Here is a 27,220-nt window from a genome sequence, read left to right on the forward strand (position 1 = left end):
ATCACAATGAAGTAGGTACTCAAACCAGGTTATTAGTTAGGTGCTGTAACCTTTGATAGCGATATAGGCGAAGCTGCCCACCATAACATAGCAGTCTATACAGAGAAAACATTTTAAATAGACTCATGCAGAACACGACCCCCCCCCCCTTTATTTTATTTATTTTTACTAAACAGGCAGCTGCACATTTCCACTAGTTTTTATAGCGATTAGTTAAGTTACCGTGAGTTTGCCTGTGCATTTGGTAAACAGGATTTTCCAGGAAACCAAATTTCATGGGAACGTGCTAAAGACGTGTTAGCACTAATCTCCATAACTCCCCCCCGCACCTCCCGTAGTTTATCTAAACCGTGTTACGGTGTTCAATCAGCCATATAACCCATCAAACCAGTTGATAACGAGTTAGCGTTCAAATATAACCCCACGGTGTTAGCTTGTTTGTTGTTATAAATCAGTATTTCTTCGCGAGGAGGAGGGAAAGGGACAGGAAAAAACGGACACGCACACACACAGGAGAAGTGAGCCGCAGGCGCAAACTAGCTTCAGCATTGCTTCAGCAGCTGCCTTGCGAACACAGTTCGGTGTAGACTTTCAAGATGGATGCTTCGCCTCGATAGGTTTCTGTTTCCTTTTTGAAACCGACGACAGTAACGCCGAGTCCCCACGCGAGGAGGCATGTGGAGGACTGAGGGGCTTTCATGAGTAAACAGACGCGTTGTTTATGAAACGATAAACGTGAAGCTACGTGGATATTTTTGCTTCTACGTGCTGTGGACAAACAGCTATTTTCTAACTTCCTGGTTTTCGTGTTAATATGTCTATTGAAACGGCGGCGACAGGAGCTCGAGTGACTTTGAAAGGTTTATCTGACGTGGGATACATGGGATCTAATTACCGAGTTGTGATGTTTGAATCCGGGGAGAGCAGTTTTCAGCGAAAGGAAAAGGGAGGCCGACAGATTTCATAAGCAATGGAAAGTGGGAATGGTGGTGCCTCGAGTAAAGGTGATGAGCCCTTTCCCCCCACCAGCACCACTTATACGACTTTCACTTCAAGATTTAAAAAAAAAAGTCGTGTGGTGGGAGATTTTTCTCCTGCTTTACTCGACACCTGCTAATGTTATGTGTTAAAACTGAAAATAAATGCGTAGATAAGGATATCCAATGGGGACAGCCTGTTCCAGGATTGAGAAACAGCTCGGAGAGTTTTTTTCCCCTTGGTTGAAATCCAATCCGCAGTTGCCTGTAATTTTCCAGTCTCTCGTGGATTTTGCGCTCATGTTTGCATTCTGTCCACTTTCTTTAGGTGTCTTGATACCTGTGCCAGACTCTTCTGACATCTTTAAAAACAGTATCTTGGCTCCACTTCAACGTGCATACTTGTATGATGAGTCGAAGCAGTGTTTCAGATACAAGTCTGCTGTTTTGGTAAAGAATCCAACTTTGGAAGAAAAGGTTAGTCTAAGTCTTTCCCCAGCATTTAAGTAGATTTTTATATAGCCCCAGTATAACCACATTTAAATAACACGTGGTCGTTAAACCCCACCAGATGGTATCTTATACACATGCGGTGGGTTTTGTTTCTCTTTTATACATATAATATTGAAGATTTCCCCTCTTTTGAGCTCATAAGAAATCCCACAAGGGTAAAATTTCTCATGCCTGAAACAGGAACTGCTCTTACATGAAGCACAGCCTTTATTCTGATTTCCTTATTTCTTTTTTTAAAATTTGTTTTGTATCAGTACAATGCCTTCCGAGCAAAAAGGAGAGACGCTGGGTATTCAGACGAGGATCTAGAGGAGTCCTATGGCTTTTTGCTCTTTGACGATGTCAACAAGGTACAGACTGGAGGTCACAGACACAGCTGAGAAAACGCACACAATCAACCGAATCCTCATACCGTGCTCCTTTTTTTTTTTGTTTTAAAGGCTAACGCACTCCGAGAAACCGGTGTGCTCACTGGAAATAGCACATGTACAACTCTGGGAGATCCTTCTAAAGGTATATATATATATATATACATGTATTTTTTATCCTCCACCGTGTCCTTCCCTCCCTCAGTCTGAGCCTGATATCATATGATATCTATGTGTTAAAACTCAACGTTAAAATCTTATTCTAATAAATTCCTTAGCTGTAAACCTATAACAATACTAATAAGCAGGATTTTACCTAGGCCAGATATAAGTTGTCCTTCATGTTTGCAGATCAAGCTAAAGAATAGTCCATGTTGTTTGTCCAGTGCTGCCTTGTTTTGAAAGTGAAAGCAAATTAAAGCCCCGAATGTATACAAATGAAAGTGAAAGAATGTGTGAAACAGAAACTATACATTACATGAGGTTTTCGGGATATTGGTGTTTAAGGAAGACTGGCATTTCTTTCTGTTTTGCACTGCGAGTTGTATTCTTGTTAGCTCTGTTTAGCCTTAAAACTCCCAGTTTAAAATGCTGCTGGGACACCCACGGGGCCCAGTACGGACTGTGATAAAGAGTAGCCGTTATCAAGAGCAAACTTTGGTCAAAGTCAGTTTTTATGGAGCTGTTTTGCAGTGAACTGTAGGAGAAAATGGCACCGGCTTGACACTTTAAAACAACAGCTTCAGTGTGTCACATGTTATCGACTCAGCCAGTGGTTTTTTTTGTTTGTTTTTTTTGCTGCACATCCTGTGCAGACTTGCAGTTGTGCAATAGGTTTTTTTTCATGACCTTTCTCTCATAAATGTTGTAATTCTCGACATGTTTGTTACTTGACATTCCTAATTAAAAAAGTCTAAAAAGTACAAGACGGAACAGACTTCTTAGACTAGTTTGTGGCTGTCTACCTCGCCTTATAACTTGCTCTTGAGTATGTCACTATTTTTCAAGCATTTTCTATGAAGTTTTCTTTTCTTTTCTTTTTCAAAACTGACTCAGTTACTTGTACCATAAGCAGGAAAACGCATGTTATTGCATTTTAACTATGTAACTAGATTTTATTTTATTCTAAACTGATAAATGTTACCGTTATGGTCTGTTGAAATTTAGTGTTTACTGCAGTACCTAAGGTAATTCAGTCAGACTGTTGCTCAATGAGGTGTGTTCTTGGAAGTGTGAGACATTCATTTTCCTAGGTGTGGTTGTATTACTCTGGGAGTGACAGACAGCGACTTCAGAGTTATGACTTCACCATGATAGTTGTCTATGAAGTCCTATTACAAATAATTGAACCTTACTGTGTTTATTTTTGACTGAAAACATATTAAGTTTAAATTTTCTGTGTATTTAAAGGTGTTTACATATCAATGTACTCTGATTGTTTGGATCTGAATCGTTGGTATCATGGGAAATCTGGTTACATCGCCATCATCAGGCTGACAAAGGTACTGAAAAAAGAAATGGATGTTTCTAGAAGGATTGTTCCTGCTGTTATAAACACAAAAATGTTGTTATTCTCTGTTATTAACAGGGTAAAGTTAAAAGGGTTTCAGAAAACTATACCCAGAATTTCACAGCACCCACTGTGGGGTTGGACTGCCATGTGTCCGAACAGTTCCCTTCAGTATCTGCACAAACCAGCTCCTTCCTTGCATTTGAGAGAACCCAGGTAAACAAGTTTCTGTGTATGTGTGTGTGTGTATGTGTGTGTGTGTATGTATATATATATATATATATATATATATATATATATATATATATATATATATATATATATATATATATATATATATATATATACCGTATTTTCACAACCATAAGGCGCACTTAAAAGTCTTAGATTTTCTTCAAAAAGTACGGCGCGCCCTATAGCGCAGTGCGCCCTGTGTGTTGTAAGGAGGACGTAGTAGAGAACACCATGAGAACGCTAAAGGGTGAAGTGTGTGCGTTGACTTTATCGCACATACCTGTATAAAAGAACAGGTATGTGCGTTATGCAGGACATCGTTGTTTTAACAACCCTGAAAGTGGCAAAGAGACACGCTTACGAAGCACAGTTTAAACTGAAGGCCATCAGCTACGCGGAGGAACATGGAAATCGAGCAGCGGCGAGAGAATTTAAGATTAACGAATCGATGGTTCGCAAATGGAGGAAACTAGAAAACAAGCTCCGGCAGGTCAAGAAAACGCAGTTGAGTTTCCGCGGACATAAGGCGAGGTGGCCCGAGTTGGAGGAAAGACTCGAGCGGTGGATCATCGAGCAAAGAACGAGCGGGAGAAGCGTTTCGACGGTCACCATTCGGCTAAAAGCAGTTTCACTTTCACTTTTTATGAAACGGTGCCATTTTTCCATCCGGACCAGGACTACGGTAGCGCAGCAACTTCCAGCGGATTATAAGGAAAAGCTGGCCATCTTCCGCTCCTACTGCAGCAAACACATCGGCGACAAACACATCCAGCGATGGATGACGGATGGAGACCACAGTTTCACCAAGAGTGGAAGGCAGCGCCCGGCGAGTTACGCCACAATTTGCCAATGGATTGTAGATGCTTGGGCTAACATGTCTGCTGGCACTGTTGTTCGAGCTTTCGCAAAAGCCGGCATCATTTCCGAGGAGCCGCACGGCACGGAAAGTGACTCTGACAGTGAAGAAAGTGAACTTGGCATGTTTGATGGAGATTTAGCGCAGCTGTTCAATTCAGACCCAGAGGATGAGGACTTCGATGGGTTTGATTGATGATAAAAATGTGAGTACCAAACTTTGTTTTGCTCCTGCTTTATTTTTAAATACACACACTTGTATGCTTGTGTGTTGTTGATGATGACGATTACTGGTAATAAAAATGTGAGTAAGGTACCGAACTCAGGTTTGCTCCCGCTTTATTTTTAAATACGCATACGGTACTTGTATGCGCCCTATGATCCAGTGCGCCTTATGTGTGTGTTAAATACAGTAATGGCACACATAACTGAGACTGCGCCTTTTAGCACAGTGCGTCTTATGGTCGTGAAAATACTGTGTATATATATATATATATATATATATATATATATATATATATATATATATATATATATATATATATATGAATGAATGAATGAATGAATGAATGAGCAGGGCGATATGGCCAAAAATATTTATCACGATATATATTTGAAAATTTGCGATAACGATATAACTGACGATATAGTTGATGCGAGACAAAATACAACTCCACAACATTACTAGCGCAAAAAGACAACCTTCCATTTATTTTCACTTAAACAAGAAGCTGGTTTTTATGTACATTAAAGCTTTATAAAAATGTAACAGTGCAAATGCAAATTCCTTGCTGAAAGTTTAACCAAAAGGCATTTCCAGTAGAAATGGGCTGACATATCCTGAGCATAACCATGTATAATATCCACTGAAGTTAAAAAGAGGTGCTTTGTAACATTAAACTGCAGTGTGCAGTACGTATTTTTCGGACCATAAGGTGCACGGGATTATAAGGCACATTAAGCGAAACAAAGCAGTCAGATAAATCAAACTTTATTAAACTCATTCTTCTTGCTTCCTCCACTTCTGTACCATTGATTCATTAATGTTGAATTCTCTGGCAGCTGCTCTATTCCCATGTTGTTGCAGTATATGAATGACTAACCTTCTATTGTGGATGGATTATCTCAGTTGTTCTCCTGACTGAAGTTTGGTCCGTTTACAGCATCCTGCCATGCGCTTGCATTTGTCTCTAACTATGAGGAACCTTCACGTTAACTTTTATAAGTGGAAAAGTGTTAGCGTTCGTCCTCCAGCTTCACTGTTTATATTATGCTAACATAGCTGTGTCGCTAGCGATCACGTAGCACATCATTATATACCAGCTAGCCCAACTACAGTAACCCTACAAACGTCACTGCTGTTTAGTTTCCTGTCTTCATTTATGTTGGAAGTGATAGCAGAGCTGTACGTTTGAATTTTTTCAGAAATCTCTCAGTCAGAACATGCTATATCATGCTTAGGTAACTAGCGAAACTAGCGAGCTAACTTCCGCTAGCTTCCTGCTAACTTCTAACTCCGTTAAATGTAATAAATTTTGTTTTCATGGTAAAGCCGCAATGCTGATCGTTTTATTAAAGATGAAAGAATTTAGACAGTTTTTAACTCTCAGTGATGCTGCGGTGTTCGTTTGACCTGAAGCGTACGGAGTTTAGGACCCAGATTACTCCCAGATTTAAGAGCATCTTAGTCCGACAAATACAACAATAACGACGGCCGCTTGCATGTTCTGCAAAAAAATGTGCTTTGTCGTGTATCTGACGGACAAACACCAAACCAGTTCCACATCACTGAAGTTGCACCATTTTTACAAACCAGTTCTGGTTCATCTGTTTCACTCAACAATCGGCCATGTGCGTATGAAAACAAAGGCACTGCGCATGCGCGTTGTACTCATATTCTATCGCGATATTTCATTTTCCTATCGTTGCCTAACATTATACCGGTATTACCGTGAACGGTATAATATGCCCTGATCAATGTAAATAGCTGACCTGACTGGATACCTCCCTGGACTTTTTAGGGGGAGGTAACAATGTTTAAAACGATAACAATAATATTTATATTTATAACAAGGTGCAATAATAATTAATGTGCAATAATAACAGTGTGCAATACACATACACTTATTCTTCTTTTTTATACTAAGTTAATATACTGTGTTGTGTTGTTTGTTACGTTGTGATGTGTCATATCGTGTCGTGTTGTGTTATATGTAGTGCCGACGTAGGACAGTTTTTCCAATTTCATTGTACTACTGTACTATGTATGACTGTGCAATGACAATAAAGAGTTATCTTATCTAATATGGCCCAGATCTATCTATCTATCTATCTATCTATCACACACTGAAGGATATATATTATATTTTAATCAGAATATAGCATCAAGTCAATTAAACTATTGATCTGGGTTGTTAATCAGTTTCAGCTGCTTAGGCGTTAATGAAATCAACCACAGGTGCACTAGAGGGGCAACTACGAGACAATCCGCAAAGAGGAATGGTTTTACACATGAAGGCCACTGATGTTTTTCCCCTCCTCATCTTTTCTGACTTTTTTTTTTTTTGGGTTAGGATAGGTCAATGGCACTACTGGCAGCATGAGGTGATACTTGGATCCCACAGTAGTTGCACAAGTAGTCCAGCTCTTTCAGGATGGCACATCAATACATGCCATTACCATTTGCTTTTTCCTCCAGCACAATCCCAAGAAGGCCCGAATTTTCTCTAGTGGGCCTTGTGCTCACAGTGTTGGTATTCTATGCCAATTGGGCTCACCAATTGGCATTTTCCATAGTGCAGGACAATGCCTGGCCTCGTGCCAAAAGTATGTGGACAGTTTTTGGAGATGAAGGAATTGATACCATTAGGTGGCCCACAGGGTCGCCTGACCTAAGTCTAATAGAACAACATTTCGGAGCATTTTGTTTGGGAGGACATCCTCCAAGATACCACCCATCTTCTCATTAGTAGCATGCCCCAACATTGTCAGGCATGCAAGGGTGTGGGGGTCATACAATGTATAGAGTGTGTTGCATCAGTTTTTCACTTTTGGGGGTGTCTTTGAATTTAGCAGTCTGTTGGTTGATAATTTTCATTTCCATCAAAGGATGTGGCATCCCTTTGTTCCTTACACATTACCCTATCTATATAGATATTCATTTAATGAGTTTGTTTTTTGGGGGGGGGGGTTATGGAGCACATTCAAAAAAAACTTTTCATTTGCTAATTGATTTGCCTGAGGTATATCATTGATAAATGTCAACTTAACAAGTCCTCTGTTATTAGTATTGTAGCATTCCGGTGGTGGGGTGGTTTTGTTGTTGTTGTTTTCTTTTTTTTAACCTTGCTTAGTTACTTCCTTTTATGAATAAGTGCATGTTCAAAAAGAAAAATGAAAGCATACCAGGCTGTTCAAGTACCTTTTTTGTTCTGTCTTGCAGTGTTACATGTATGAGTTGCTAGATGGTGGAAGCAATGCTACAGCACAATCTCCCAGTGCTGCTTGTCCGTTTGCTATTGTATTGTTTTCATATACGGATACCAAAGCAACAATAGCATCACCTCAGGAGAAATGGTATTTTATTATCACATATACATGTTTGTTTTTTAAATCTTCATGTTCTAGTCCGATACCATTCCATGCAATGTGAGATTATTAAAATCATACTGACTTTTTTCTTTTTCTTCTTTTCAGCAAGGAGAAAAAATTATGTAAGTAAAGGCTGGGATTATGATTACACGTAATTTAGATTCTCAAGGAGCTGGAGGGTCACTTTTATGAGGGTTCTGTTTAGTTTTTGTAGAATATGTTTTGTTACATATATTTTACATTTATGTAGTTCACCTACCCCATTTATATCCCCATATAAATCACCTATGAAAACCAACCTTATTTAAGAGCACATTTAAAACAACAGAGTTGACCAAAGTGCTGTACATAAAATAGGAGGGTCACAGAATAAGAACATTAAAAAACTGTAAGATCCAGTGTATACAGACACACTCACAAAAGACCATAAATTAGAGCATAAATGCAATCTCCAAAAGTTGATTCTGTTCATCTGGACGTAGCTTAAATGCAATCGCATCATAAGTTTTGACATTAGGACAAGAAAGGGTACTAGTCTTTAGACCTTGTGATGTTAAAGGGACAAAAGGTGTTAACGCCTTAAAAACATTTAAATGTGTTTTAACATAATGCAGAGAAGATATCAGCAATGATGATTATTTGCTTCCCATCTTTCTGGGAAGGGATTTAAGGTGATTTCCAATTGTACATTAAGAAAGATTATTCAAAAGTGGGAAGCATTCAAGACAATGAGCAGTCATTCCAGTGGTGGACTCTTTCCAGCAAATTCACATCAAGGTCAGGCAATGCAATGGTCAGAGAGACTGCAAAAAAAAGCTAGAGTTACATCGCAGACCCTACAGGCCTCATAGCAAGTTAAATGTTATTAAGGTTGTGACTGTGTAATTAGAAAAAAACAAGTAGAGACTTGTTTGGAAGAGTTACCAGTATAACCTCTTCTCTTTCAAAAGAGCGTGGTAGCATAACAAACTACGAGACTTCTGCAACATTGTCCATGGGACATGGATAAAAATGGAGATGTTTAGCCATAATCAAATGAAAAAACAAACACAGCGTCTCAGTACAAATACCTTATTAGCAATTATCAGGGATGGTGATGGCAGGATTATAATTTTTGAGTCAGCTGTGAGGCCAATTTTCGGACAGCTAAAGCTTAGGTCAATCAACAGGACAATGACTACAAGTACAACAGTAAATCTACAACAAAATGGCGGAAAAACACCTCAACCTAATTACTTAACCTAGATAATATTTCTATTATGAAAACCTTATAATTGACGGAGGGTGTATCTTTTTTGTTATTTTTTATATTTTTTTCATACATGACTAAATACATAATAGATATTTATTGCAATTTTCAAGTGAACGTGCTTTTGTTGTTGTTTTGTTATCATTACTGAAAATTGCATTTTTTTTTCATGCATAACATTTTTGCTGTTGTATTAAATCATTTCAGTTTTTCATTACTTGCCTTGGAGAGGTGAGCTTCAGATCGGCAGGCAGTTATGCAATGTTGGGCTGAGGTCTAAAGCAGGGGCCTTACTACCTGCCAAGCTGTAAGTTCAATGTGCACATAGAAAAGGGAGATTTAATTCTTATTTGGCTTTGAACATTTAGATTTCATTAAGCTATTTTATGTGCTTTCACTTTTTTTTCTGTTGAAGACCACCAGTGGTGAACGTTGACTGGGTGATTTCGATGTTAGATCTACGACAGCTGTTACCAAGGGCTATTTTTGAAACCTGCTTCACTGGTGAAGGTGTGCTGTTGTTATTTTTTTATTTTTAAAGGTAAAATCTTGGGGAAGTAAACATATTAATAAATGTGGCATTTTGCTGTCTTTCAGTCTTTCTGGATGGCTTGTACTGCAGTCTGTATGAGTTGGTTTCTACTGAGGCAGAAGAAACCAACTCACTTGTTCAGCTTCTGTGGGACATCAAAGAGAAAGATCTTGTGAGTTTTTGTTTACTATCAATCTAATATGAAACACTCTTTATGAAACAACTAAAGCAATTAATTGAGCGCTAAACTGTTCACAAACTATTTTATTGTTGATAGACTAAACTGTGAATGATTTCATCGGTGGAAATTTCCAGTGCAATAAAATATTAGGCTCTCTTATATGCAGCTGACAGTATGTGGTTGAGTGTGACTTACCTAACACCCAAAAACCATTACTTATTTACACATAGGCTCTCGTTGTTTTGCTGCGAGATGGTGGATTTTTTATCCTGTTGCACTCGTCCCATTTTCTCTCATATGATGGTAAGACTTAAAATGGTTTAAGTATACTGTTTTGTCAGTTGCATAACAAAATTTTGTCTTTGTTTAGAAAGCTACATATCATGCACAAATTTCTTTTCTTCCCTAGATGCTTGGTCCTGCGCAAGTGAAGTCCTGCAGGGCTTGTTTGTGTTTCCAGATCCTCGAGTTGTAATGAGAGGTCATTGTAACATTTATTAAACACTGAATATAAATGTATTAAATCATTCTAAATTTTGTAACTAGCATTTATTAGAGCTTAATTTGCCATTAAGGCAGTTTAATTACAAGAGCAGATACTAAACAAATATTCTGGCTTGATTTCTCACAGATACCAAATTTGGACAGAAGAACCCTTCTATGACATCAGAAATCCTCCGGATTCTGCCTGTACTAAGCTATGCTGAGGGTGAAGCTGAGAAAACGCCCATCGACCCAAGTGAAGAACTGTGTGAAGTCTTGGCTCAGCATATGCAGAGTTACACTGCACTGATAAATCCTGGTCTGACGTCAAGTCCTTCTCGGGAAGTCAGCATGTTTCCATTTCAGTATGATGTGCCGGATACCCACCTGTATTCGTCCCCTGAATGGACTGATGGGGCAATGCAGAGCTTCAGGTCATATCTGAGCAGACCAACCTCCTTCCAACTGCCAGTATCTAGAGCTTCAGAAATTCTTGCAGCTGGACAAGAGGAGCGGAGGAGAGAAGATCTTGATGATGATGTCTATATCTGTATATCGTCTCCTGAGGAGGCACCTCAGGAGTTGACAGACCCTGTTAATACAGTGTTCGAAGACACATTATCAGACCTGAAATCTTCTGAAAATGTTGAGACATCTGTAGACAATGTTACAACAAGTACCGGAGCACAAGATGATTTAGCATTTGTGCCTCATAATGTGGTTCCAAATGATTTGCAACTGGGAGCTTCTTCCAAAGACAATGAAAAATCCAGTGACCTCAGTGAACTGAACAAAACTGATGATGTGGTGGCAAATAATCTCACTCCTCCTACATCAGATGACCTTCCTGCAGAGCTGATTGTCAGCATCACTTCTGCAGAACAAAGTGTCAGCAATGAGACTCTAAATCTAAGAGCAAAATTACAAGCAGCAGAAGTAAACTCTCTCTGTGATGAGACTGGCTATACTCAAAAGCTTTTGAATATACCTCAGGTCACTAGTTTCACAGAAACAAAACTTAAACTACACACAGGAGGTTCTGGGGGATTGAAAAAAGCATCTAAAGCTTCTGTTGTGCCGTCTACTTTACAGACAGTCAAAACACCAGTGGAGAATGACAATGTAAACAGTCTGAAGGATGAACACACCAAGGAAATACCAGATCACCCACAGCTGAGTAATCCTTCAAATTGGAGGAAATTACAACGGCGTAAGCGCAAATGTGGAAAACTATCTCCAAAAAATAGAAAACTAAGATCAGCTATGGTTGCTTTACCCATAGCAGAAGAGAAAAAAACAGATCCTGAGCATTGCCCTTTAAGAAGGAAAACCGAGCGCTGGGACCTTAAACCAATCATCAGTGAATGTGGAAAGATTTTGGTGCCTCACGGCTCTACAGACTTTGTTGATCAAATTAAATCTTTGAAGGATAAGCTCCAGTCTAACAAAAATGAAGAGTGCTCTGAAAAAATGTTGCTTGATGCCCCAGTGAATGCTGATGACGTGGTCAAATCGGATCCAGAGTCTTGCACTGCTCCAGAGACAGCAGTGGAAGACATGCAGGCTGCTAACATAGTGGAGGGTGGGAATGATCTTCAGAACGTCACTGTTAGTGATGTTAATCCTGAGAAGAAAATTTCAAGGGAGTCAAATTATGGTAATAGTTCATTGCCTTTGAATCCAGAAAGTAATTCCTCAAATAATGAACCCACAGACAGTGTTTCGTCACAAGCAGTTCAGGAAAAACACTCTGAGAACCTCTCCCCTGAAAAGTGCCCAACTAAGAGTGAATTTCTGTTGAGGAAACTAAAATCAGTACTTTTAAGAGGAAAGAGGAAAACGGATCTTGTGACAGAGGACACAGCTCCAAATACTCCTCGGGACACTGAGCCTTGTCTCAAGAAGAGCAAAGGAGCGGACACTGAGTCTGAGGCGCTGACATGTAATGATAAAAATACCCCAACCACCAATGCTGTGGTCACGGAAGTTCAAAAGGTGCAGCCAGTTGACCCTTTGTTTGCGTTTGCCCTTGGCCTGACCCCTAAAGTGATACCGGAGAACTTGAAAAAAACAGAGGATCAGGACTCCAAGCAAAAGACGGACACAGCAAAGACACAAGAACAAATGATTCAGGACAAGCAACCTCAAATCTTGCATAGGGCTTCATCAATTTTTACAAGACGGGGCAGGATAAAAACACTCAAAAAGCACCAAAGCATCTCTGCAGAATGTATCAAAAAGAAATGTAAGTTATGTTTTTGTAATTATAAAGTGTGGAACGCTTGTTTTTTGTCTGATATGTGCAATCTCTTCTGTCATGTACAGGACAAACTAACCCCTTTCCTGACTCTGTCATTCCCATAACTGTCCTCTGCATGCTACTTCTGCACTTTGCAAAGCCTTTGCTAACTTGTGAGCTGTTTTCACACATACACAGCAACCTTGAACTTTTGTCACAATTACCTAGTTTAAATGTATGTGAGAACACAAATGCTTAATGTAACGAAACATGAAACAATCTTTAACCTGCCAGGTGCCTAATGCGATATCTGTATATAATAATACGGGGAATTTAAAGCTAGGAAGTGGTCACCCTGTGTTTTATCTCTTATACATTGTACTTGGGCACCTCAGTGTATAAACCACAGTAGTGAGAATGCAGTTGATGCGAATGTTTCCTCCTTTGTGCTTCGTTTAATTGAGGAATTGTGTGAAAACAGCTAGTTTGCTTTTGCTCCTTTTTGCTTGTGCTGCATTTTTGCTAGCCCTATCAATCTCCAGAGGGTTGACATTATTGGCTAAATAAACCAACACCTTTGTTCTAAACAATGGCATACTTAATATGTTGGTGACAAATTCGTAATGATAATAGACTGGTATATTTCAAATGCTTTCAATGTGCTACATTTTATTTTCATGCTGTTTCTCTTGTTTCTTCTCTGTTTTGTCTTCACAGGGTGGTTGCACTTTCAAACTCCAGCTTGTTTTGCCAGTGAAAAACTCAAAAACAAAGACTGTACTAGCGATAATTCTGTCAGGAAGACTGAAAAAATGAACAGGGCTTACTCACCTGCAGATGCTTTGAACTTACTTGCTGACTTGGCACTCAGTGCCAATAATGACCAGGCCCCTCCACAACCAAACCCATCATTTGAGAGAAAACCTGAGACAAGTTTGAAGAAGTCTGACCTTAAAAAAGACCTTACCAGTGCTGAACAAGAGTCAGTTCTTCATGCTCTGCTTAGACAGCCTGCTGATAGATCCACTCAGCCACATGAGTCTCCTGCACCAAGCCACCTTGTAGTAAACGGTGAACTCGTTGGTTTGGTATCTAAAGAACATGCTTACTCATTGCCCCCATCTTCCTCTCTACTATTGGGTTTGCCAGGTACATCCCTTGTAAGTGATTCTTCAAGACTTCTGCACCATGACCAGACAATGTATGGATTTCAAACACTACAGCCCTCTGTTGGTCAAGAAGACAGAAGTGAATACGACAGGACACCAGAATATCTGAAAAAGCGCATGGCTTGCAGACAAAAGTTCAGATACTCCCGTACTTTTGTTAATATGGAAGGATGTATAAAGATCACAAGACACTGGCAAGAAAACTATGACTTTAATCTGGACAGCAAGTTTACAAGCGATCCAAAAGACAAAACTATTGTTCGAGCTTTGCATGGGTATGTACACAGTTATTTATCCAGTAATATGTCAGCATAAAGTTAAACATGTTGACAAAAGTTATTCTTGTTTATTTTGATAGCGCTGACATTTACTTCAGATGTCGTTATGTAGCTAACCTTTGTACAATTTGATATCTTCAACAGGCCATGGGATTTCTCCATTCAAGACACTAATGAAGAGGTGCGGCTAATTGTCCACATGTGGATAGGCTTGTTTTACAGTCGGTCAACACCACGCCTTTTTCACGTTGAGTCAAATTTTGCGTACTCCTGCTCAGAAGAGAATGATTCATTGGGAATGACGAGTGCAGTTGTATCTGGCTTAACTATATTTGAGCATAAAGACACTGCTGCTTCTTGCCCAAGTGTACCAGACACTTCAGACCCTTTGTTGTCAAATGCTTTGGACCTCAGCCAAAAGGATGACACCATATTGAATCAAGATTCTGTGGTTTTGGATTTGTCACTGAAAAATTCCAGCACCTGTCTACAGTCAGTCACTTCACATCCACAAATCCACAAAAAAGGGTCGCTTGATTCCAGTGAACAGAAAGAACCCAGTGAAACACTGAATTCTTTAAAGCCACTGGGAGAGCTTCATGAGGCAAGTACATTTCAGGTTTGGTTCTAACATTACTATTACTTCAAACATACAATATGAATAATATATGAATTAATTTCTTTTAAAATTAAATGGTTTTCCAGTTTCAGCTACACCTCAGAAATTTTAGGTCTAGACAGCTAGGATGTTTGGATTAGGGATCTGTGTGACTAGTCAACTAGCTGATTAATTGTCACTATTGTCACTAATCAGTATCAGGCTTACTAGTCATTTAGTCTAATTGTTAGAATTTTAATTAATGCCCAGTGCCAGTAAATTGTGTCCTAAATGTTATGAGGCTATTTGTCATCAAATGGCGCATTGTTGTTGAGAAAAGCCATAAATCTGTCTACGTCTTTTGGATGGCCTGGGAAAGACTCTAATCATTTAGTCTAAATTTGTCCTCCTATGTTGCTGAATTCAAAATACAACCAAATGTATAGATCATGAAGTGGTATTTGTGTTCAGTCTCTTGGGAAGCTTCCACATATCTTTACACTCATAAAGCTCAAATACCTGGATGATGCGAAACAAGGACATTTCAGCTCTTACCTTGGAGCAACAAAGAAAAAGGCTAACAGTATCTGCTGTTAGAGCAGGGCGATATGGCCAAAAATATTTATCACGATATATATTTGAAAATTTGCGATAACGATATAACTGACGATATAATTGATGCGAGACAAAATACAACTCCACAACATTACTAGCGCAAAAAGACAACCTTTTATTTATTTTCACTTAAACAAGAAGCTGGTTTTTATGTACATTAAAGCTTTATAAAAATGTAACAGTGCAAATGCAAATTCCTTGCTGAAAGTTTAACCAAAAGGCATTTCCAGTAGAAATGGGCTGACATATCCTGAGCATAACCATGTATAATATCCACTGAAGTTAAAAAGAGGTGCTTTGCAACATTAAACTGCAGTGTGCAGTACGTATTTTTCGGACCATAAGGTGCACGGGATTATAAGGCACATTAAGCGAAACAAAGCAGTCAGATAAATCAAACTTTATTACCGTATTTTCACGACCATAAGACGCACTGTACTAAAAGGCGCAGTCTGTTATGTGTGCCATTACTGTATTTAACACACACATAAGGCCCACTGGATTATAGGGCGCATACAAGTACCGTATGCGTATTTAAAAATAAAGCGGGAGCAAACCTGAGTTCGGTACCTTACTCACATTTCTATTACCGGTAATCGTCATCATCAACAACACACAAGCATACAAGTGTGCATATTTAAAAATAAAGCAGGAGCAAAACAAAGTTTGGTACTCACATTTTTATCATCAATCAAACCCATCGAAGTCCTCATCCTCTGTGTCTGAATTGAACAGCTGCGCTAAATCTCCATCAAACATGCCAAGTTCACTTTCTTCACTGTCAGAGTCACTTTCCGTGCCGTGCGGCTCCTCGGAAATGATGCCGGCTTTTGCGAAAGCTCGAACAACAGTGCCAGCAGACATGTTAGCCCAAGCATCTACAATCCATTGGCAAATTGTGGCGTAACTCGCCCGGCGCTGCCTTCCACTCTTGGTGAAACTGTGGTCTCCATCGGTCATCCATCGCTCCCAGGCCGCTCGCAGCCTTACTTTGAACGGGCGGTTCACACCGATGTCCAGCGGTTGGAGTTCCTTTGTCAGGCCTCCCGGAATGACAGCAAGCTCACAGTTAATTTGTTTCACTAGTTTTTTCACATCGGCTGTGAGATGGGCACGCATAGAGCCACAGATTAAGAGCGATGGTGATGCGTGGAAAAAACCACCTGGTCTCCTTACATACACCTCCCTCAGCCACTCTTTCATCATTTCCTCATCCATCCAGCCCTTTTCATTTGCCTTAATGATGATTCCTGCTGGAAACTTCTCTTTAGGCAAAGTCTTTCGCTTAAAAATCACCATAGGCGGCAGGTTCTGTCCATTAGCATGGCAGCCAAGCACAACAGTAAAAGAAGACTTTTCATACCCCGTTGTGCGTATCGCTACCGTGCTGGTCCCCTTCTTCTCCACAGTGTGACTCACCGGGATGTCAAAAGTGAGCGGGACCTCGTCCATGTTTGTGATGTGGCTGGGCTGGATGTTTTTGTCGCCGATGTGTTTGCTGCAGTAGGAGCGGAAGATGGCCAGCTTTTCCTTATAATCTGCTGGAAGTTGCTGCGCTACCGTAGTCCTGGTCCGGATGGAAAAATGGCACCGTTTCATAAAACGAAAGCACCAAGACGGACCTCCTTGGAAATGTTCAATGTTCATCTCTTCAGCTAGTGAAACTGCTTTTAGCCGAATGGTGACCGTCGAAACGCTTCTCCCGCTCGTTCTTTGCTCGATGATCCACCGCTCGAGTCTTTCCTCCAACTCGGGCCACCTCGCCTTATGTCCGCGGAAACTCAGCTGCGTTTTCTTGACCTGCCGGAGCTTGTTTTCTAGCTTCCTCCATTTGCAAACCATCTATTCGTTAATCTTAAATTCTCTCGCCGCTGCTCGATTTCCATGTTCCTCCGCATAGCTGATGGCCTTCAGTTTAAACTGTGCTTCATAAGCGTGTCTCTTTGCCATTTTCAGGGTTGTTAAAACAACGATGTTCCACATAATGCACATACCTGTCCTTTTATACAGGTATGTGCGATTGTCCGGTATATACGATCAACGCCCACACTTCACCCTTTAGCGTTCTCATGGTGTTCTCTACTACGTCCTCCTTACAACACACAGGGCGCACTGCGCTATAGGGCACGCCGTACTTTTTGAAGAAAATCTAAGACTTTTAAGTGCGCCTTATGGTCGTGAAAATACGGTAAACTCATTCTTCTTGCTTCCTCCACTTCTGTACCATTGATTCATTAATGTTGAATTCTCTGGCAGCTGCTCTATTCCTGGGTGTGGGTCCCAATCAGCCAGAGTTTCGGGTGTGTTCATTGTGAAACCTGGCCCCACCTTATCATGAGAATTCCTGAGGTCAGATGGCCCAGGATGTGAGTGGGCGTTAAGGCGTCTGGGAAGGGATCTCAAAACTGGATTATAGATGGCAGAGAGTTGGTGTCGTAAACCCCCGCCTCTGTTCAAAGATGGTCGCTCACAGTGGACATAGATGGCTTCTTTCACTCCTCTTTCAAACCATCTGTCCTCTCTGTCCAAAATGTGAACATTGGCATCCTCGAAAGAGTGTCCTTTATCCTTAAGATGCAGATGGACTGCTGAGTCTTGTCCTGTGGAGGTGGCTCTTCTGTGTTGTGCCATGCCACCTCCACAGGACAAGAGATGGAACAAGAGCAGGTGAGACAGACATGTTAGTCAAATGGTCGTTTACCAAAAGTATCACCGTATCATAGGTACTCATGTATCTCGTACCTAGTGTTTCTTTTTAGGTTTGTTATTTTTCAAATTCTATATTTATTAAGTTATGCAGGCTTGTTTGCACAACAAGGCTAAATAATTATATAAACTTTTCTCAATCTAAATAGTGTACTTTGGTAGAATTAAAAAAAACAAGTGTAGTGCAGGTACAGTGGGGCAAAAAAGTATTTAGTCAGCCACCGATTGTGCAAGTTCCCCCACCTAAAATGATGACAGAGGTCAGTAATTTGCACCAGAGGTACACTTCAACTGTGAGAGACAGAATGTGAATAAAAAATCCATGAATTCACATGGTAGGATTTGTAAAGAATTTATTCGTAAATCAGGGTGGAAAATAAGTATTTGGTCAATGACAAAAATACAACTCAATACTTTGTAACATAACCTTTGTTGGCAATAACAGAGGTCAAACGTTTACTATAGGTCTTTACCAGGTTTGCACACACAGTAGCTGGTATTTTGGCCCATTCCTCCATGCAGATCTTCTCGAGAGCAGTGATGTTTTGGGGCTGTCGCCGAGCAACACGGACTTTCAACTCCCGCCACAGATTTTCTATGGGGTTGAGGTCTGGAGACTGGCTAGGCCACTCCAGGACTTTCAAATGCTTCTTACAGAGCCACTCCTTTGTTGCCCGGGCGGTGTGTTTTGGATCATTGTCATGTTGGAAGACCCAGCCTCGTTTCATCTTCAAAGTTCTCACTGATGGAAGGAGGTTTTGGCTCAAAATCTCACGATACATGGCCCCATTCATTCTGTCCTTAACACGGGTCAGTCGTCCTGTCCCCTTGGCAGAAAAACAGCCCCATAGCATGATGTTTCCACCCCCATGCTTCACAGTAGGTATGGTGTTCTTGGGATGCAACTCAGTATTCTTCTTCCTCCAAACACGACGAGTTGAGTTTATACCAAAAAGTTCTACTTTGGTTTCATCTGACCACATGACATTCTCCCAATCCTCTGCTGTATCATCCATGTGCTCTCTGGCAAACTTCAGACGGGCCTGGACATGCACTGGCTTCAGCAGCGGAACACGTCTGGCACTGCGGGATTTGATTCCCTGCCGTTGTAGTGTGTTACTGATGGTGACCTTTGTTACTTTGGTCCTAGCTCTCTGCAGGTCATTCACCAGGTCCCCCCGTGTGGTTCTGGGATCTTTGCTCACCGTTCTCATGATCATTTTGACCCCACGGGATGAGATCTTGCGTGGAGCCCCAGATCGAGGGAGATTATCAGTGGTCTTGTATGTCTTCCATTTTCTGATGATTGCTCCCACAGTTGATTTTTTCACACCAAGCTGCTTGCCTATTGTAGATTCACTCTTCCCAGTCTGGTGCAGGTCTACAATACTTTTCCTGGTGTCCTTCGAAAGCTCTTTGGTCTTGGCCATGGCGGAGTTTGGAGTCTGACTGTTTGAGGCTGTGGACAGGTGTCTTTTATACAGATGATGAGTTCAAACAGGTGCCATTCATACAGGTAACGAGTGGGGGACAGAAAAGCTTCTTACAGAAGACGTTACAGGTCTGTGAGAGCCAGAGATTTTCCTTGTTTGAGGTGACCAAATACTTATTTTCCACCCTGATTTACGAATAAATTCTTTACAAATCCTACCATGTGAATTCATGGATTCTTTTTTCATATTCTGTCTCTCACAGTTGAAGTGTACCTCTGGTGCAAATTACTGACCTCTGTCATCATTTTAAGTGGGGGAACTTGCACAATCGGTGGCTGACTAAATACTTTTTTGCCCCACTGTATATGATGATTTTTAGTGCTACTTTCATCTAGTTCTGATTGTGGTTCTGTCTTGGTTAAATCCCAAGTAGTCCTGATTTTGAACTGTTGTAGTCCTGTTTTAATTCTGGATCAGTTCTGGGTCTGGTTGAATTGGGGTTTAGTCCTCGTGTCTTGATACAGCCCTGACCTTGTTCTGCCTTGCTGCTTAATTAAAAAACTAGTTTAAGGTGTCCTGCACATGTGATATATATTTTTCCCTATATGAAGTCATTCTTTCTTTGAACAAAACTCAAAACAGAGCCTATTAATCTTTCAGTCATTTCTACCCCCCCCCCCCCCCCCCCCCCCCCCCCCCCCCCCCCCCCCCCCCCCAAAAAAAAAAGTAAAAAAAATCCCACATGCATACTACCCTTTTGGGCTAAGCCCCAGGTGTTTCAAATGTCTGGCTCCGCCTCTGGTTAAATGTAATAAATTTTGTTTTCATGGATGCCTGGAAGTTAAACTTCATAGTTACACCTGGTATAGCAGCAATGCTGATCGTTTTATTAAAGATGAAAGAATTTAGACAGTTTTTAACTCTCAGTGATGCTGCAGTGTTTGTTTGACCTGAAGCATACGGAGTTTAGGACCCAGATTACTCCCAGATTTAAGAGCATCTTAGTCCGACAAATACGACAATAACGACGGCCGCTTGCATGTTCTGCAAAAAAATGTGCTTTGTCGTGTATCTGACGGACAAACATCAAACCAGTTCCACATCGCTGAAGTTGCACCATTTTTACAAACCAATTCTGGTTCATCTGTTTCACTCAACAATCGGCCATGTGCGTATGAAAACAAAGGCACTGCCTATGCGCGTTGTACTCATATTCTATCGCGATATTTCATTTTCCTATCGTTGCCTAACATTATACTGGTATTACCGTGAACGGTATAATATGGCCCAGCCCTATCTGCTGTTTTGTATAAAATGTTTTGACATTAAATACAAACCACTCAGTCTGAAATGTTCAATTAACATATTGCATGAATTAAATTGATATTTTAGTGTGATTTGTTTATATTTTCTGTTAACTCTTTCTTTTTCAGCCTTCTGAAAACATGGTTCATTCCAAAACGATTGTGACTGACGTGAAAAATTTCATAAAGCCTCATGAAGCTAAGCAGACCAGTCCTCACAGTAAAACTATCTGCCTGGAGAAGATTGATTTTCCATCTATTAGAGGTGATGGAATAGCCATTCCTCTTCAAAAAGTGGCACAAAGTGCATCTGTCAAGGTCACCACTGCTGTGGCACAATTTGGAATTGGTCAAGTGTTACTTGGATGTGGTGAAGAGGGGAAAAATATGCAAGAGAGCACTAAAAATCTAGGAGCTAAAGAGATGGACTTGGTGAAACAAGGTGCAATGGATTCCTTTTCATTTGTGAAACCTGAAAAAGGAGACCTCAATATGGAAGTAGAAGGTGTGGTTCAGACAGATGAGCATGAAAAAAACAAATTGAAAAAACTGGCAATGTGTGAAAGGAAGGAACACCCAAGCCAAGAAGGTAATGCAGAGCCATCTCAAAAGGTTAGTCATGCAGGTGATGATTCTGGAAAGAAATCAGATATTATTGCCTGCAATGGAAATTGTGTAGAAAGTGAGAAGCTATTATCAAAGGAGGAGCATAAAGGAGTCTCACAAGAACATCGCGGACATTTTAAAGGGTTTCTGGCCTGTGACCTAAAGCATAAGGCTAAAGTGATGAAAGAATATGGTCACTCTAAAGAAAATGGACTATATGAGAAAGAAAACTGCATGTCTGCTGGAAAGGATTTGACTGATCAGCCATTACCTGTAATGTGTAATGGTCCAGACTTGGTAAACAACAACTACATTACACGCAGTAATCATCAAGCAGAAATGAACGAGCAACCACCAGTAGTAAGCAACACCAACAATGTCTGCCATGGCTTACCTCCGATGCTTTGTGCAGATGGTATTGCACTGGCAGATGGCTATTTCATTTCAGAAAATAATTCTCACACTCCTTTGGGAATTAAATCCAAATACAGGAAGCCTGCAACTAAGAAAATCTCCCCCCAAAAAAATTATTTGAGAGATGAGGCATTTCAATCAGCAGTATTACTTGTATCTGATGGAAGCTCGCCTATGCCTCTGGTAAAAGACAGTTTTGAAATGGAGAGCCAAAACAAAGAAATAACAGACTGCAACAATGTTCAAAGTAATAATGATCAAGAAGATCAGAAAATTAAGTCAACAGAGGAAGAGGTAAAGGATGACAAAGAGCAATTTCAGTGCCAGGTTCATTCACCGCTGTGTGAGGCTCCAAAAGCATCTGATGGACAAGTGGCATTTACTGAAGAAGCAGATTTCAGGACTAATAAAACAAATGAGGGTCTGAACAAAGGTTGCATTGCATTTGAAAGTCCTTTTACTGGAATGAACCCTTCAGAAAAGGTTATAGTACTGGTAAAGGATGACAGTGCAAGTCACAAAAACACATTTGGTCAAAGTAACAATGATCATGAAGATCAGAAAACTAAGTCAACAGAGGAAGAGGTAAAGGATGAGGAAGAGCAATTTCAACACCAGGTTCATTCACCTCTGTGTGAGGTTCCAAACGCAAGTGAGGTAAAAGTGGCATTTACTGAAGAAACAGATTTCAGGACAGATGAAACAAATGAGGGATGGAACAAAAGCTGCATCTCAGATGAAAGTCCTTTTACTGAAATAGATCATTTAGAAAAGGTAGGGCCAGTGGATGAAAACTTACAAAAAACATTTGAACCTCAGCCTCATTCACCCCAGTGTAAGTTTCCAAAACGATGTGAGACAGAAGTGGCATTTACTAAGGAAGAAAGCCTCACAGAAGAAGAATTCATAACAAACAAAGAAAATGAGGGATTGGGTAAAGGTTGCACTGGAATTAAAAATTATTTTATTGGAATACATGCGTCAGAAAAGGTTGGAGTACAGGTTAATGATGACAGTGCAATAAGCAAAATAACATTTGGTCAAAGTAACAGGGATTGTGAAGACCAGGAAACGATGTCAACAGAGGACGTAGTAAAGAATGACAAAGAGCAGTTTCAGCACCAGCCTCATTTACCCAAATGTGAGTCTCCAAAATTATGTGAGGCACAAGTGGCATTTACTGAAGAAGCAGATTTTAGGACTAATGAAACAAATGAGGAACTAGACAAAAGTTCCATTGCTATTGATATTCCTTTTACTGGAAGAGACCCTTCAGAAAGGGTAACAGTACAAGTAAAGGATGACAGTGCAATTCACAAAAACACATTTGGTCAAAGTAACAATGATCATGAAGATCAGGAAACTGTGTCAACAGAGGAAGTTAAGGATCTCAAACAACAATTTCAACACGAGGTTCATTCACCTCCTTGTGAGGTTCGAAAAATATGTGAGGCACAAGTGGCATCTACTAAGGAAACAGACCTCAGAACAAATGAGGGATTGACCAAAAGTTGCACTGGGGTTGAAATTCCTTTTATTGGACTAGATAGATCAGAAGAACTTATAGTACAGGTAAAGGATAACACAGCAACATTTCAACGCCAACTCCGGTGGAAGATTCCAAAAATGTGTGAGGCAAACATGGCATTTGCAGAAAAAACAGATGTTGGAAGAGACAAAAAAAATGATAGACTGGACAAACGTTGCACTGAGGATGAAATTCCTTGTATTGGAATGGATGCCTCAGGAAAGGATGCAGTACTGGCAAAAGTTGATAATGCAACTGGCAAAGAACAATTTCAATGCCAGCCTCAGTCACTTCTGTCTGAAGTTCCAAAAATATTTGAGGCACAAGTTACATTCACTAAAGAAATGGATCTCAGAGCAGAGTGCAAAACAAATGAGAGATTGGATAAAAATTGCAGTGGTGTTGAAATTCCTCTTATTGGAATAGATTCCTCAGAAAAGATTAGTGTACATCTACATGGCTCACACCCCCAAGGCAAGTCTGGAGAAGTGGTACAAGGCCAGGAAGAAATTCCATTCATCAGTGACTCTAGCTACTCTAAAGCTGCACTGACCAGTGAGATATGTAGTACATCTCAAGCATGTAGTCAAAAAGAAGAACCTTGCAAAATGTTACTTCTTGATATAAATGAAAGTTACGGGCCAGTAGACTTTGGTATGGAGTCAGATGACCGATGCCCTACTCCAACTATAGATGAAAAACCATATGAGTACCCATCTTGTTCTAGCCCAGGCAAAAGCAATTCTGCATTAAGTAGTAGTATAACTGGCAAAAACTTGAATCGTGAATGCCTCAACACAAGCTCAGCACCTGTAAATGGTGAGCTGCCTTGTGAGAAAAAACTTTGTCACAGTTCCATTGTTAAGACTGATTCCAGCCTTCACCAGATTCTCCATCCTGATCTTGAAGCAAGGACTCTAAGAGTTCTGCAAAGTATAGACAAATTCCTGTCCAAATCAAACCACATTGACAAGTCCTGTCAGATCGAAACACCTAAAATGAAAGAATCTGTTGCTCAATCCCCTGAACCTAGTAGCAAATGTACCCCAAGTTCTTTAGCCTTTGACCAACCTACAGTTGACTTTAAGGATAAGAAAATAGGCAATGAAAAGTCAGCTCTTGTGTCATCTTCTACCTCACAGGATCTGCACATAGAATCATCAGATAACTTACTTGTATCACCTTTTAAAAGTAAATTGGAAGAAGTGCTTGGTGTCAAGTTGAATATAAAGAAAACTGACTCGGTTCCTCAGGAATATTTTGAAAGAGTCGGTATACAAGAAACCTTGATAGGGCAGGATGGCCAGTTCCCCAGAAATTGTCCATCCGAGTTGTTCCAAGTCATTAAACCAAGTTTAGACCAAGAGAGACCTAAACCAACACTGCAGTCGAATGTAAATCAGGAATCCCGTGCATACAATCATTGTCCTGTCTTGGCTGTCAAACCATCGAAGAATGATGAATGTCAAGCAGATTACTTCTTAGTAGATACACAAATTGAAAATTCTCTCAAAAACAACCCACCTAAAACCCCTAGACTGGAATATAGCAAGCCAACATCTGTGCTCTCAGAAAAGAGGACAAATGCAAAATCTAAAGGATGTTCTGAAAGACTAAATGATAACCAGGATGCCAGTCAACTTTCCTTCAAAACTACTTGGCTTCCAGTTGTTGGTAATAGTAGATCAAATTCATTTCCCTCATATCAGTACCAGAGAAAGGATATTTCAAAATTCGACATGAATCTGTCATTGCCACCACCTATGGAGTCTTTTGAATCTGCAAAAAGTTCCTCAAAACGTGTTGATGAAATTCAAGGTTTCTTAACAAATGGTTTAGCTCAGAAAGTTGAGCAAACTGTTAGAAAAAATATTGAGATGGATCTCAAAGACCCCTCCAGTGCAGCAGCTTCATTTATAGATCAAATAAATAGCGACAACATAGATAAAAGTCTGGTCTTGGGGCCTCAAAGCTCACTTGTATGCACAGTCTATAACAATAGTCAGAAGAGATCTTATTCGTTTCTGGAACAAGTTTCTCGGAGGTGCATTCAAGATGATCTCACTCAGGCGTCAGTTGAACAAGAATCCCTCATTTTCTCAGAACAAATGAAACAGGCTTTGAAAAAGAGTGAGAGGAGACCCACCCACCAAGAAGACAGTCATGACAAAATAAGGCTGTCTTGCACTAGTCCTTTGACTATCAACTTCTCTAATCTAGACGAGCAAGAGGATTCACTGGATCACTTGGGAACCTCTCTTATTGGACAAAAAATTAAGGTAGACCTGTCCAACAGGAAGGATGCAACTGACAAAAATGAAGAAAAGATGATTTGTCCTGGAGAACTTTCTGAAGGCAAAGATAACACTGTGGAACATGACTGGGTTTCTGATGTGACTGTGGAATGTGCCAGACTATATGAAGCAAAAATGCAAGATGTTTGTGCTTTCAAAAAAGTCTCAGCTAAAGCCAAACACTTCCGAAGGAGTTGCACTAAGACTGAACCAAGTAACCATTTTGACTTCTGTGAACAAATGAAGAAAGAAATGGATAAAACGTTCCGGACTAATCTAAATTCAGTTGTGAAGAAGTCCTGTAGAACAAAGTATAGGTTCTACATGCTAGCAACGTCAGAAGATGTCTTCTTTGAACAAACCAAGGTAAAACACTTTTTTTAAAATAGTGTTCTCAGCCATATAATGTTTATAAGCTATATCTCAGACATGTCTGATCAAATTCAATTACACAAGATGCTTGTATATGAAAGGTACAAGAAAAAAGTTAGTCATTGGTCAGAAATAGATATTGAATACAATAGTCAAGACAGATGTTGGTGTAAAGTACTGGGCCTACTCCCTCAGTATAATCAGTTTATATGATTTCCATTAGTATGTTCAGTGTTTTTCACATATTTCCTTCAGACTATGGCTGAATACCACCCTAACCCATTTAAACTAAACAGAACCACCAAAAGGATTGTTTTGAACCTGGCTTGGAACAGTAGCAGCAATGGCAAAGAAATCCTCTCTTACAGAACTTTTTTTGTAAATATATTTTATTAGTATTGGAAATAATTTGGAGTCATTCATTACAGATTATAATGGTCAAACATATTTTAGAACCCATTAAGACGTCGGTCACAGAGGCTTACAGACCACTTGGGGGATGACTTATAAAGCCCTGTCACGGGGGGGTGACTATTCCCTGACTGGTTTTAAGTGGTTGCTGGCTGTTGCTCTGAAATTGATTGCTAAACCCCAGTGGGATTTACTTACCTGGATGATTGAGCATGCATCAAGACATCTGAACCAAAACCACTTGCAAATGCTTCTGGTGTAGCAGGTTGCCTGTGGTATGTGTGGAACTTGCTAAACGGTTGTGAAACTGTGAAGTGTGAAGCAAACAGACAACAGAAACAGGTTGCCTTCAAAGTAAAAGTTGGGCCTTTTGAAATGTCTTGGGTTTTAGCATTAAGGTTTCCTGTTTGTGTCAGACTTTTTCAAGTTTTAGTACTTCTCAGTGGTTAGTTAGCAAATGTTTGCTGACAAGTCAACATCTTCCGTGAAGACTTCAGGCAACTTTGGCATTCTGCTAACAGCCAAATCAGTCACAAGAGTTTGAGAGTTTCTGGTGTAGCACTGTATGTCTTTTGCAAGAAATTTAGCCTAGCAACAGCTGTAACCACTCACCAACCTATCAGGGAATAAACATAGTGACCGGAGGCAGATATCTTCTCTTCACCGTATCTTCCTCTCTCTCATTCAGCATCTACACTGATCCACCCCAGTATATAGCCCCTTACCTATTCTGGACTGAAACCCATCCAATTTGGATTTT

The 27,220-nt window shown here is 40.2% G+C and overlaps 1 protein-coding gene across 3 annotated transcripts in view; it reads left to right on the plus strand.

Annotated features, from left to right (window-relative positions):
* The first annotated feature begins 335 nt into the window (after window positions 1–335).
* tasor2 (transcription activation suppressor family member 2) overlaps window positions 336–27,220 on the plus strand; it is a 31,585-nt gene continuing 4,700 nt past the window's right edge. The window contains exons 1-17 of one of the 3 annotated variants that reach the window (XM_026175456.1): window positions 336–1,004; window positions 1,306–1,454; window positions 1,745–1,840; window positions 1,931–2,003; window positions 3,269–3,360; window positions 3,447–3,584; window positions 7,900–8,033; window positions 8,154–8,170; window positions 9,505–9,604; window positions 9,713–9,807; window positions 9,895–10,001; window positions 10,241–10,313; window positions 10,420–10,491; window positions 10,642–12,738; window positions 13,450–14,176; window positions 14,324–14,798; window positions 20,965–26,043. In XM_026175456.1, the coding sequence (XP_026031241.1) occupies window positions 971–1,004; window positions 1,306–1,454; window positions 1,745–1,840; window positions 1,931–2,003; window positions 3,269–3,360; window positions 3,447–3,584; window positions 7,900–8,033; window positions 8,154–8,170; window positions 9,505–9,604; window positions 9,713–9,807; window positions 9,895–10,001; window positions 10,241–10,313; window positions 10,420–10,491; window positions 10,642–12,738; window positions 13,450–14,176; window positions 14,324–14,798; window positions 20,965–26,043 (9,558 nt within the window). In that variant the 5' untranslated portion in view covers window positions 336–970. The remainder of the gene's footprint in view (window positions 1,005–1,305; window positions 1,455–1,744; window positions 1,841–1,930; window positions 2,004–3,268; window positions 3,361–3,446; window positions 3,585–7,899; window positions 8,034–8,153; window positions 8,171–9,504; window positions 9,605–9,712; window positions 9,808–9,894; window positions 10,002–10,240; window positions 10,314–10,419; window positions 10,492–10,641; window positions 12,739–13,449; window positions 14,177–14,323; window positions 14,799–20,964; window positions 26,044–27,220) is intronic. The other 2 variants (XM_026175457.1, XM_026175458.1) reach the window with 2 other exon arrangements.

Source organism: Astatotilapia calliptera, chromosome 7 (assembly GCF_900246225.1).
Source record: "Astatotilapia calliptera chromosome 7, fAstCal1.2, whole genome shotgun sequence".
Taxonomy (NCBI): Eukaryota; Metazoa; Chordata; class Actinopteri; order Cichliformes; family Cichlidae; genus Astatotilapia; species Astatotilapia calliptera.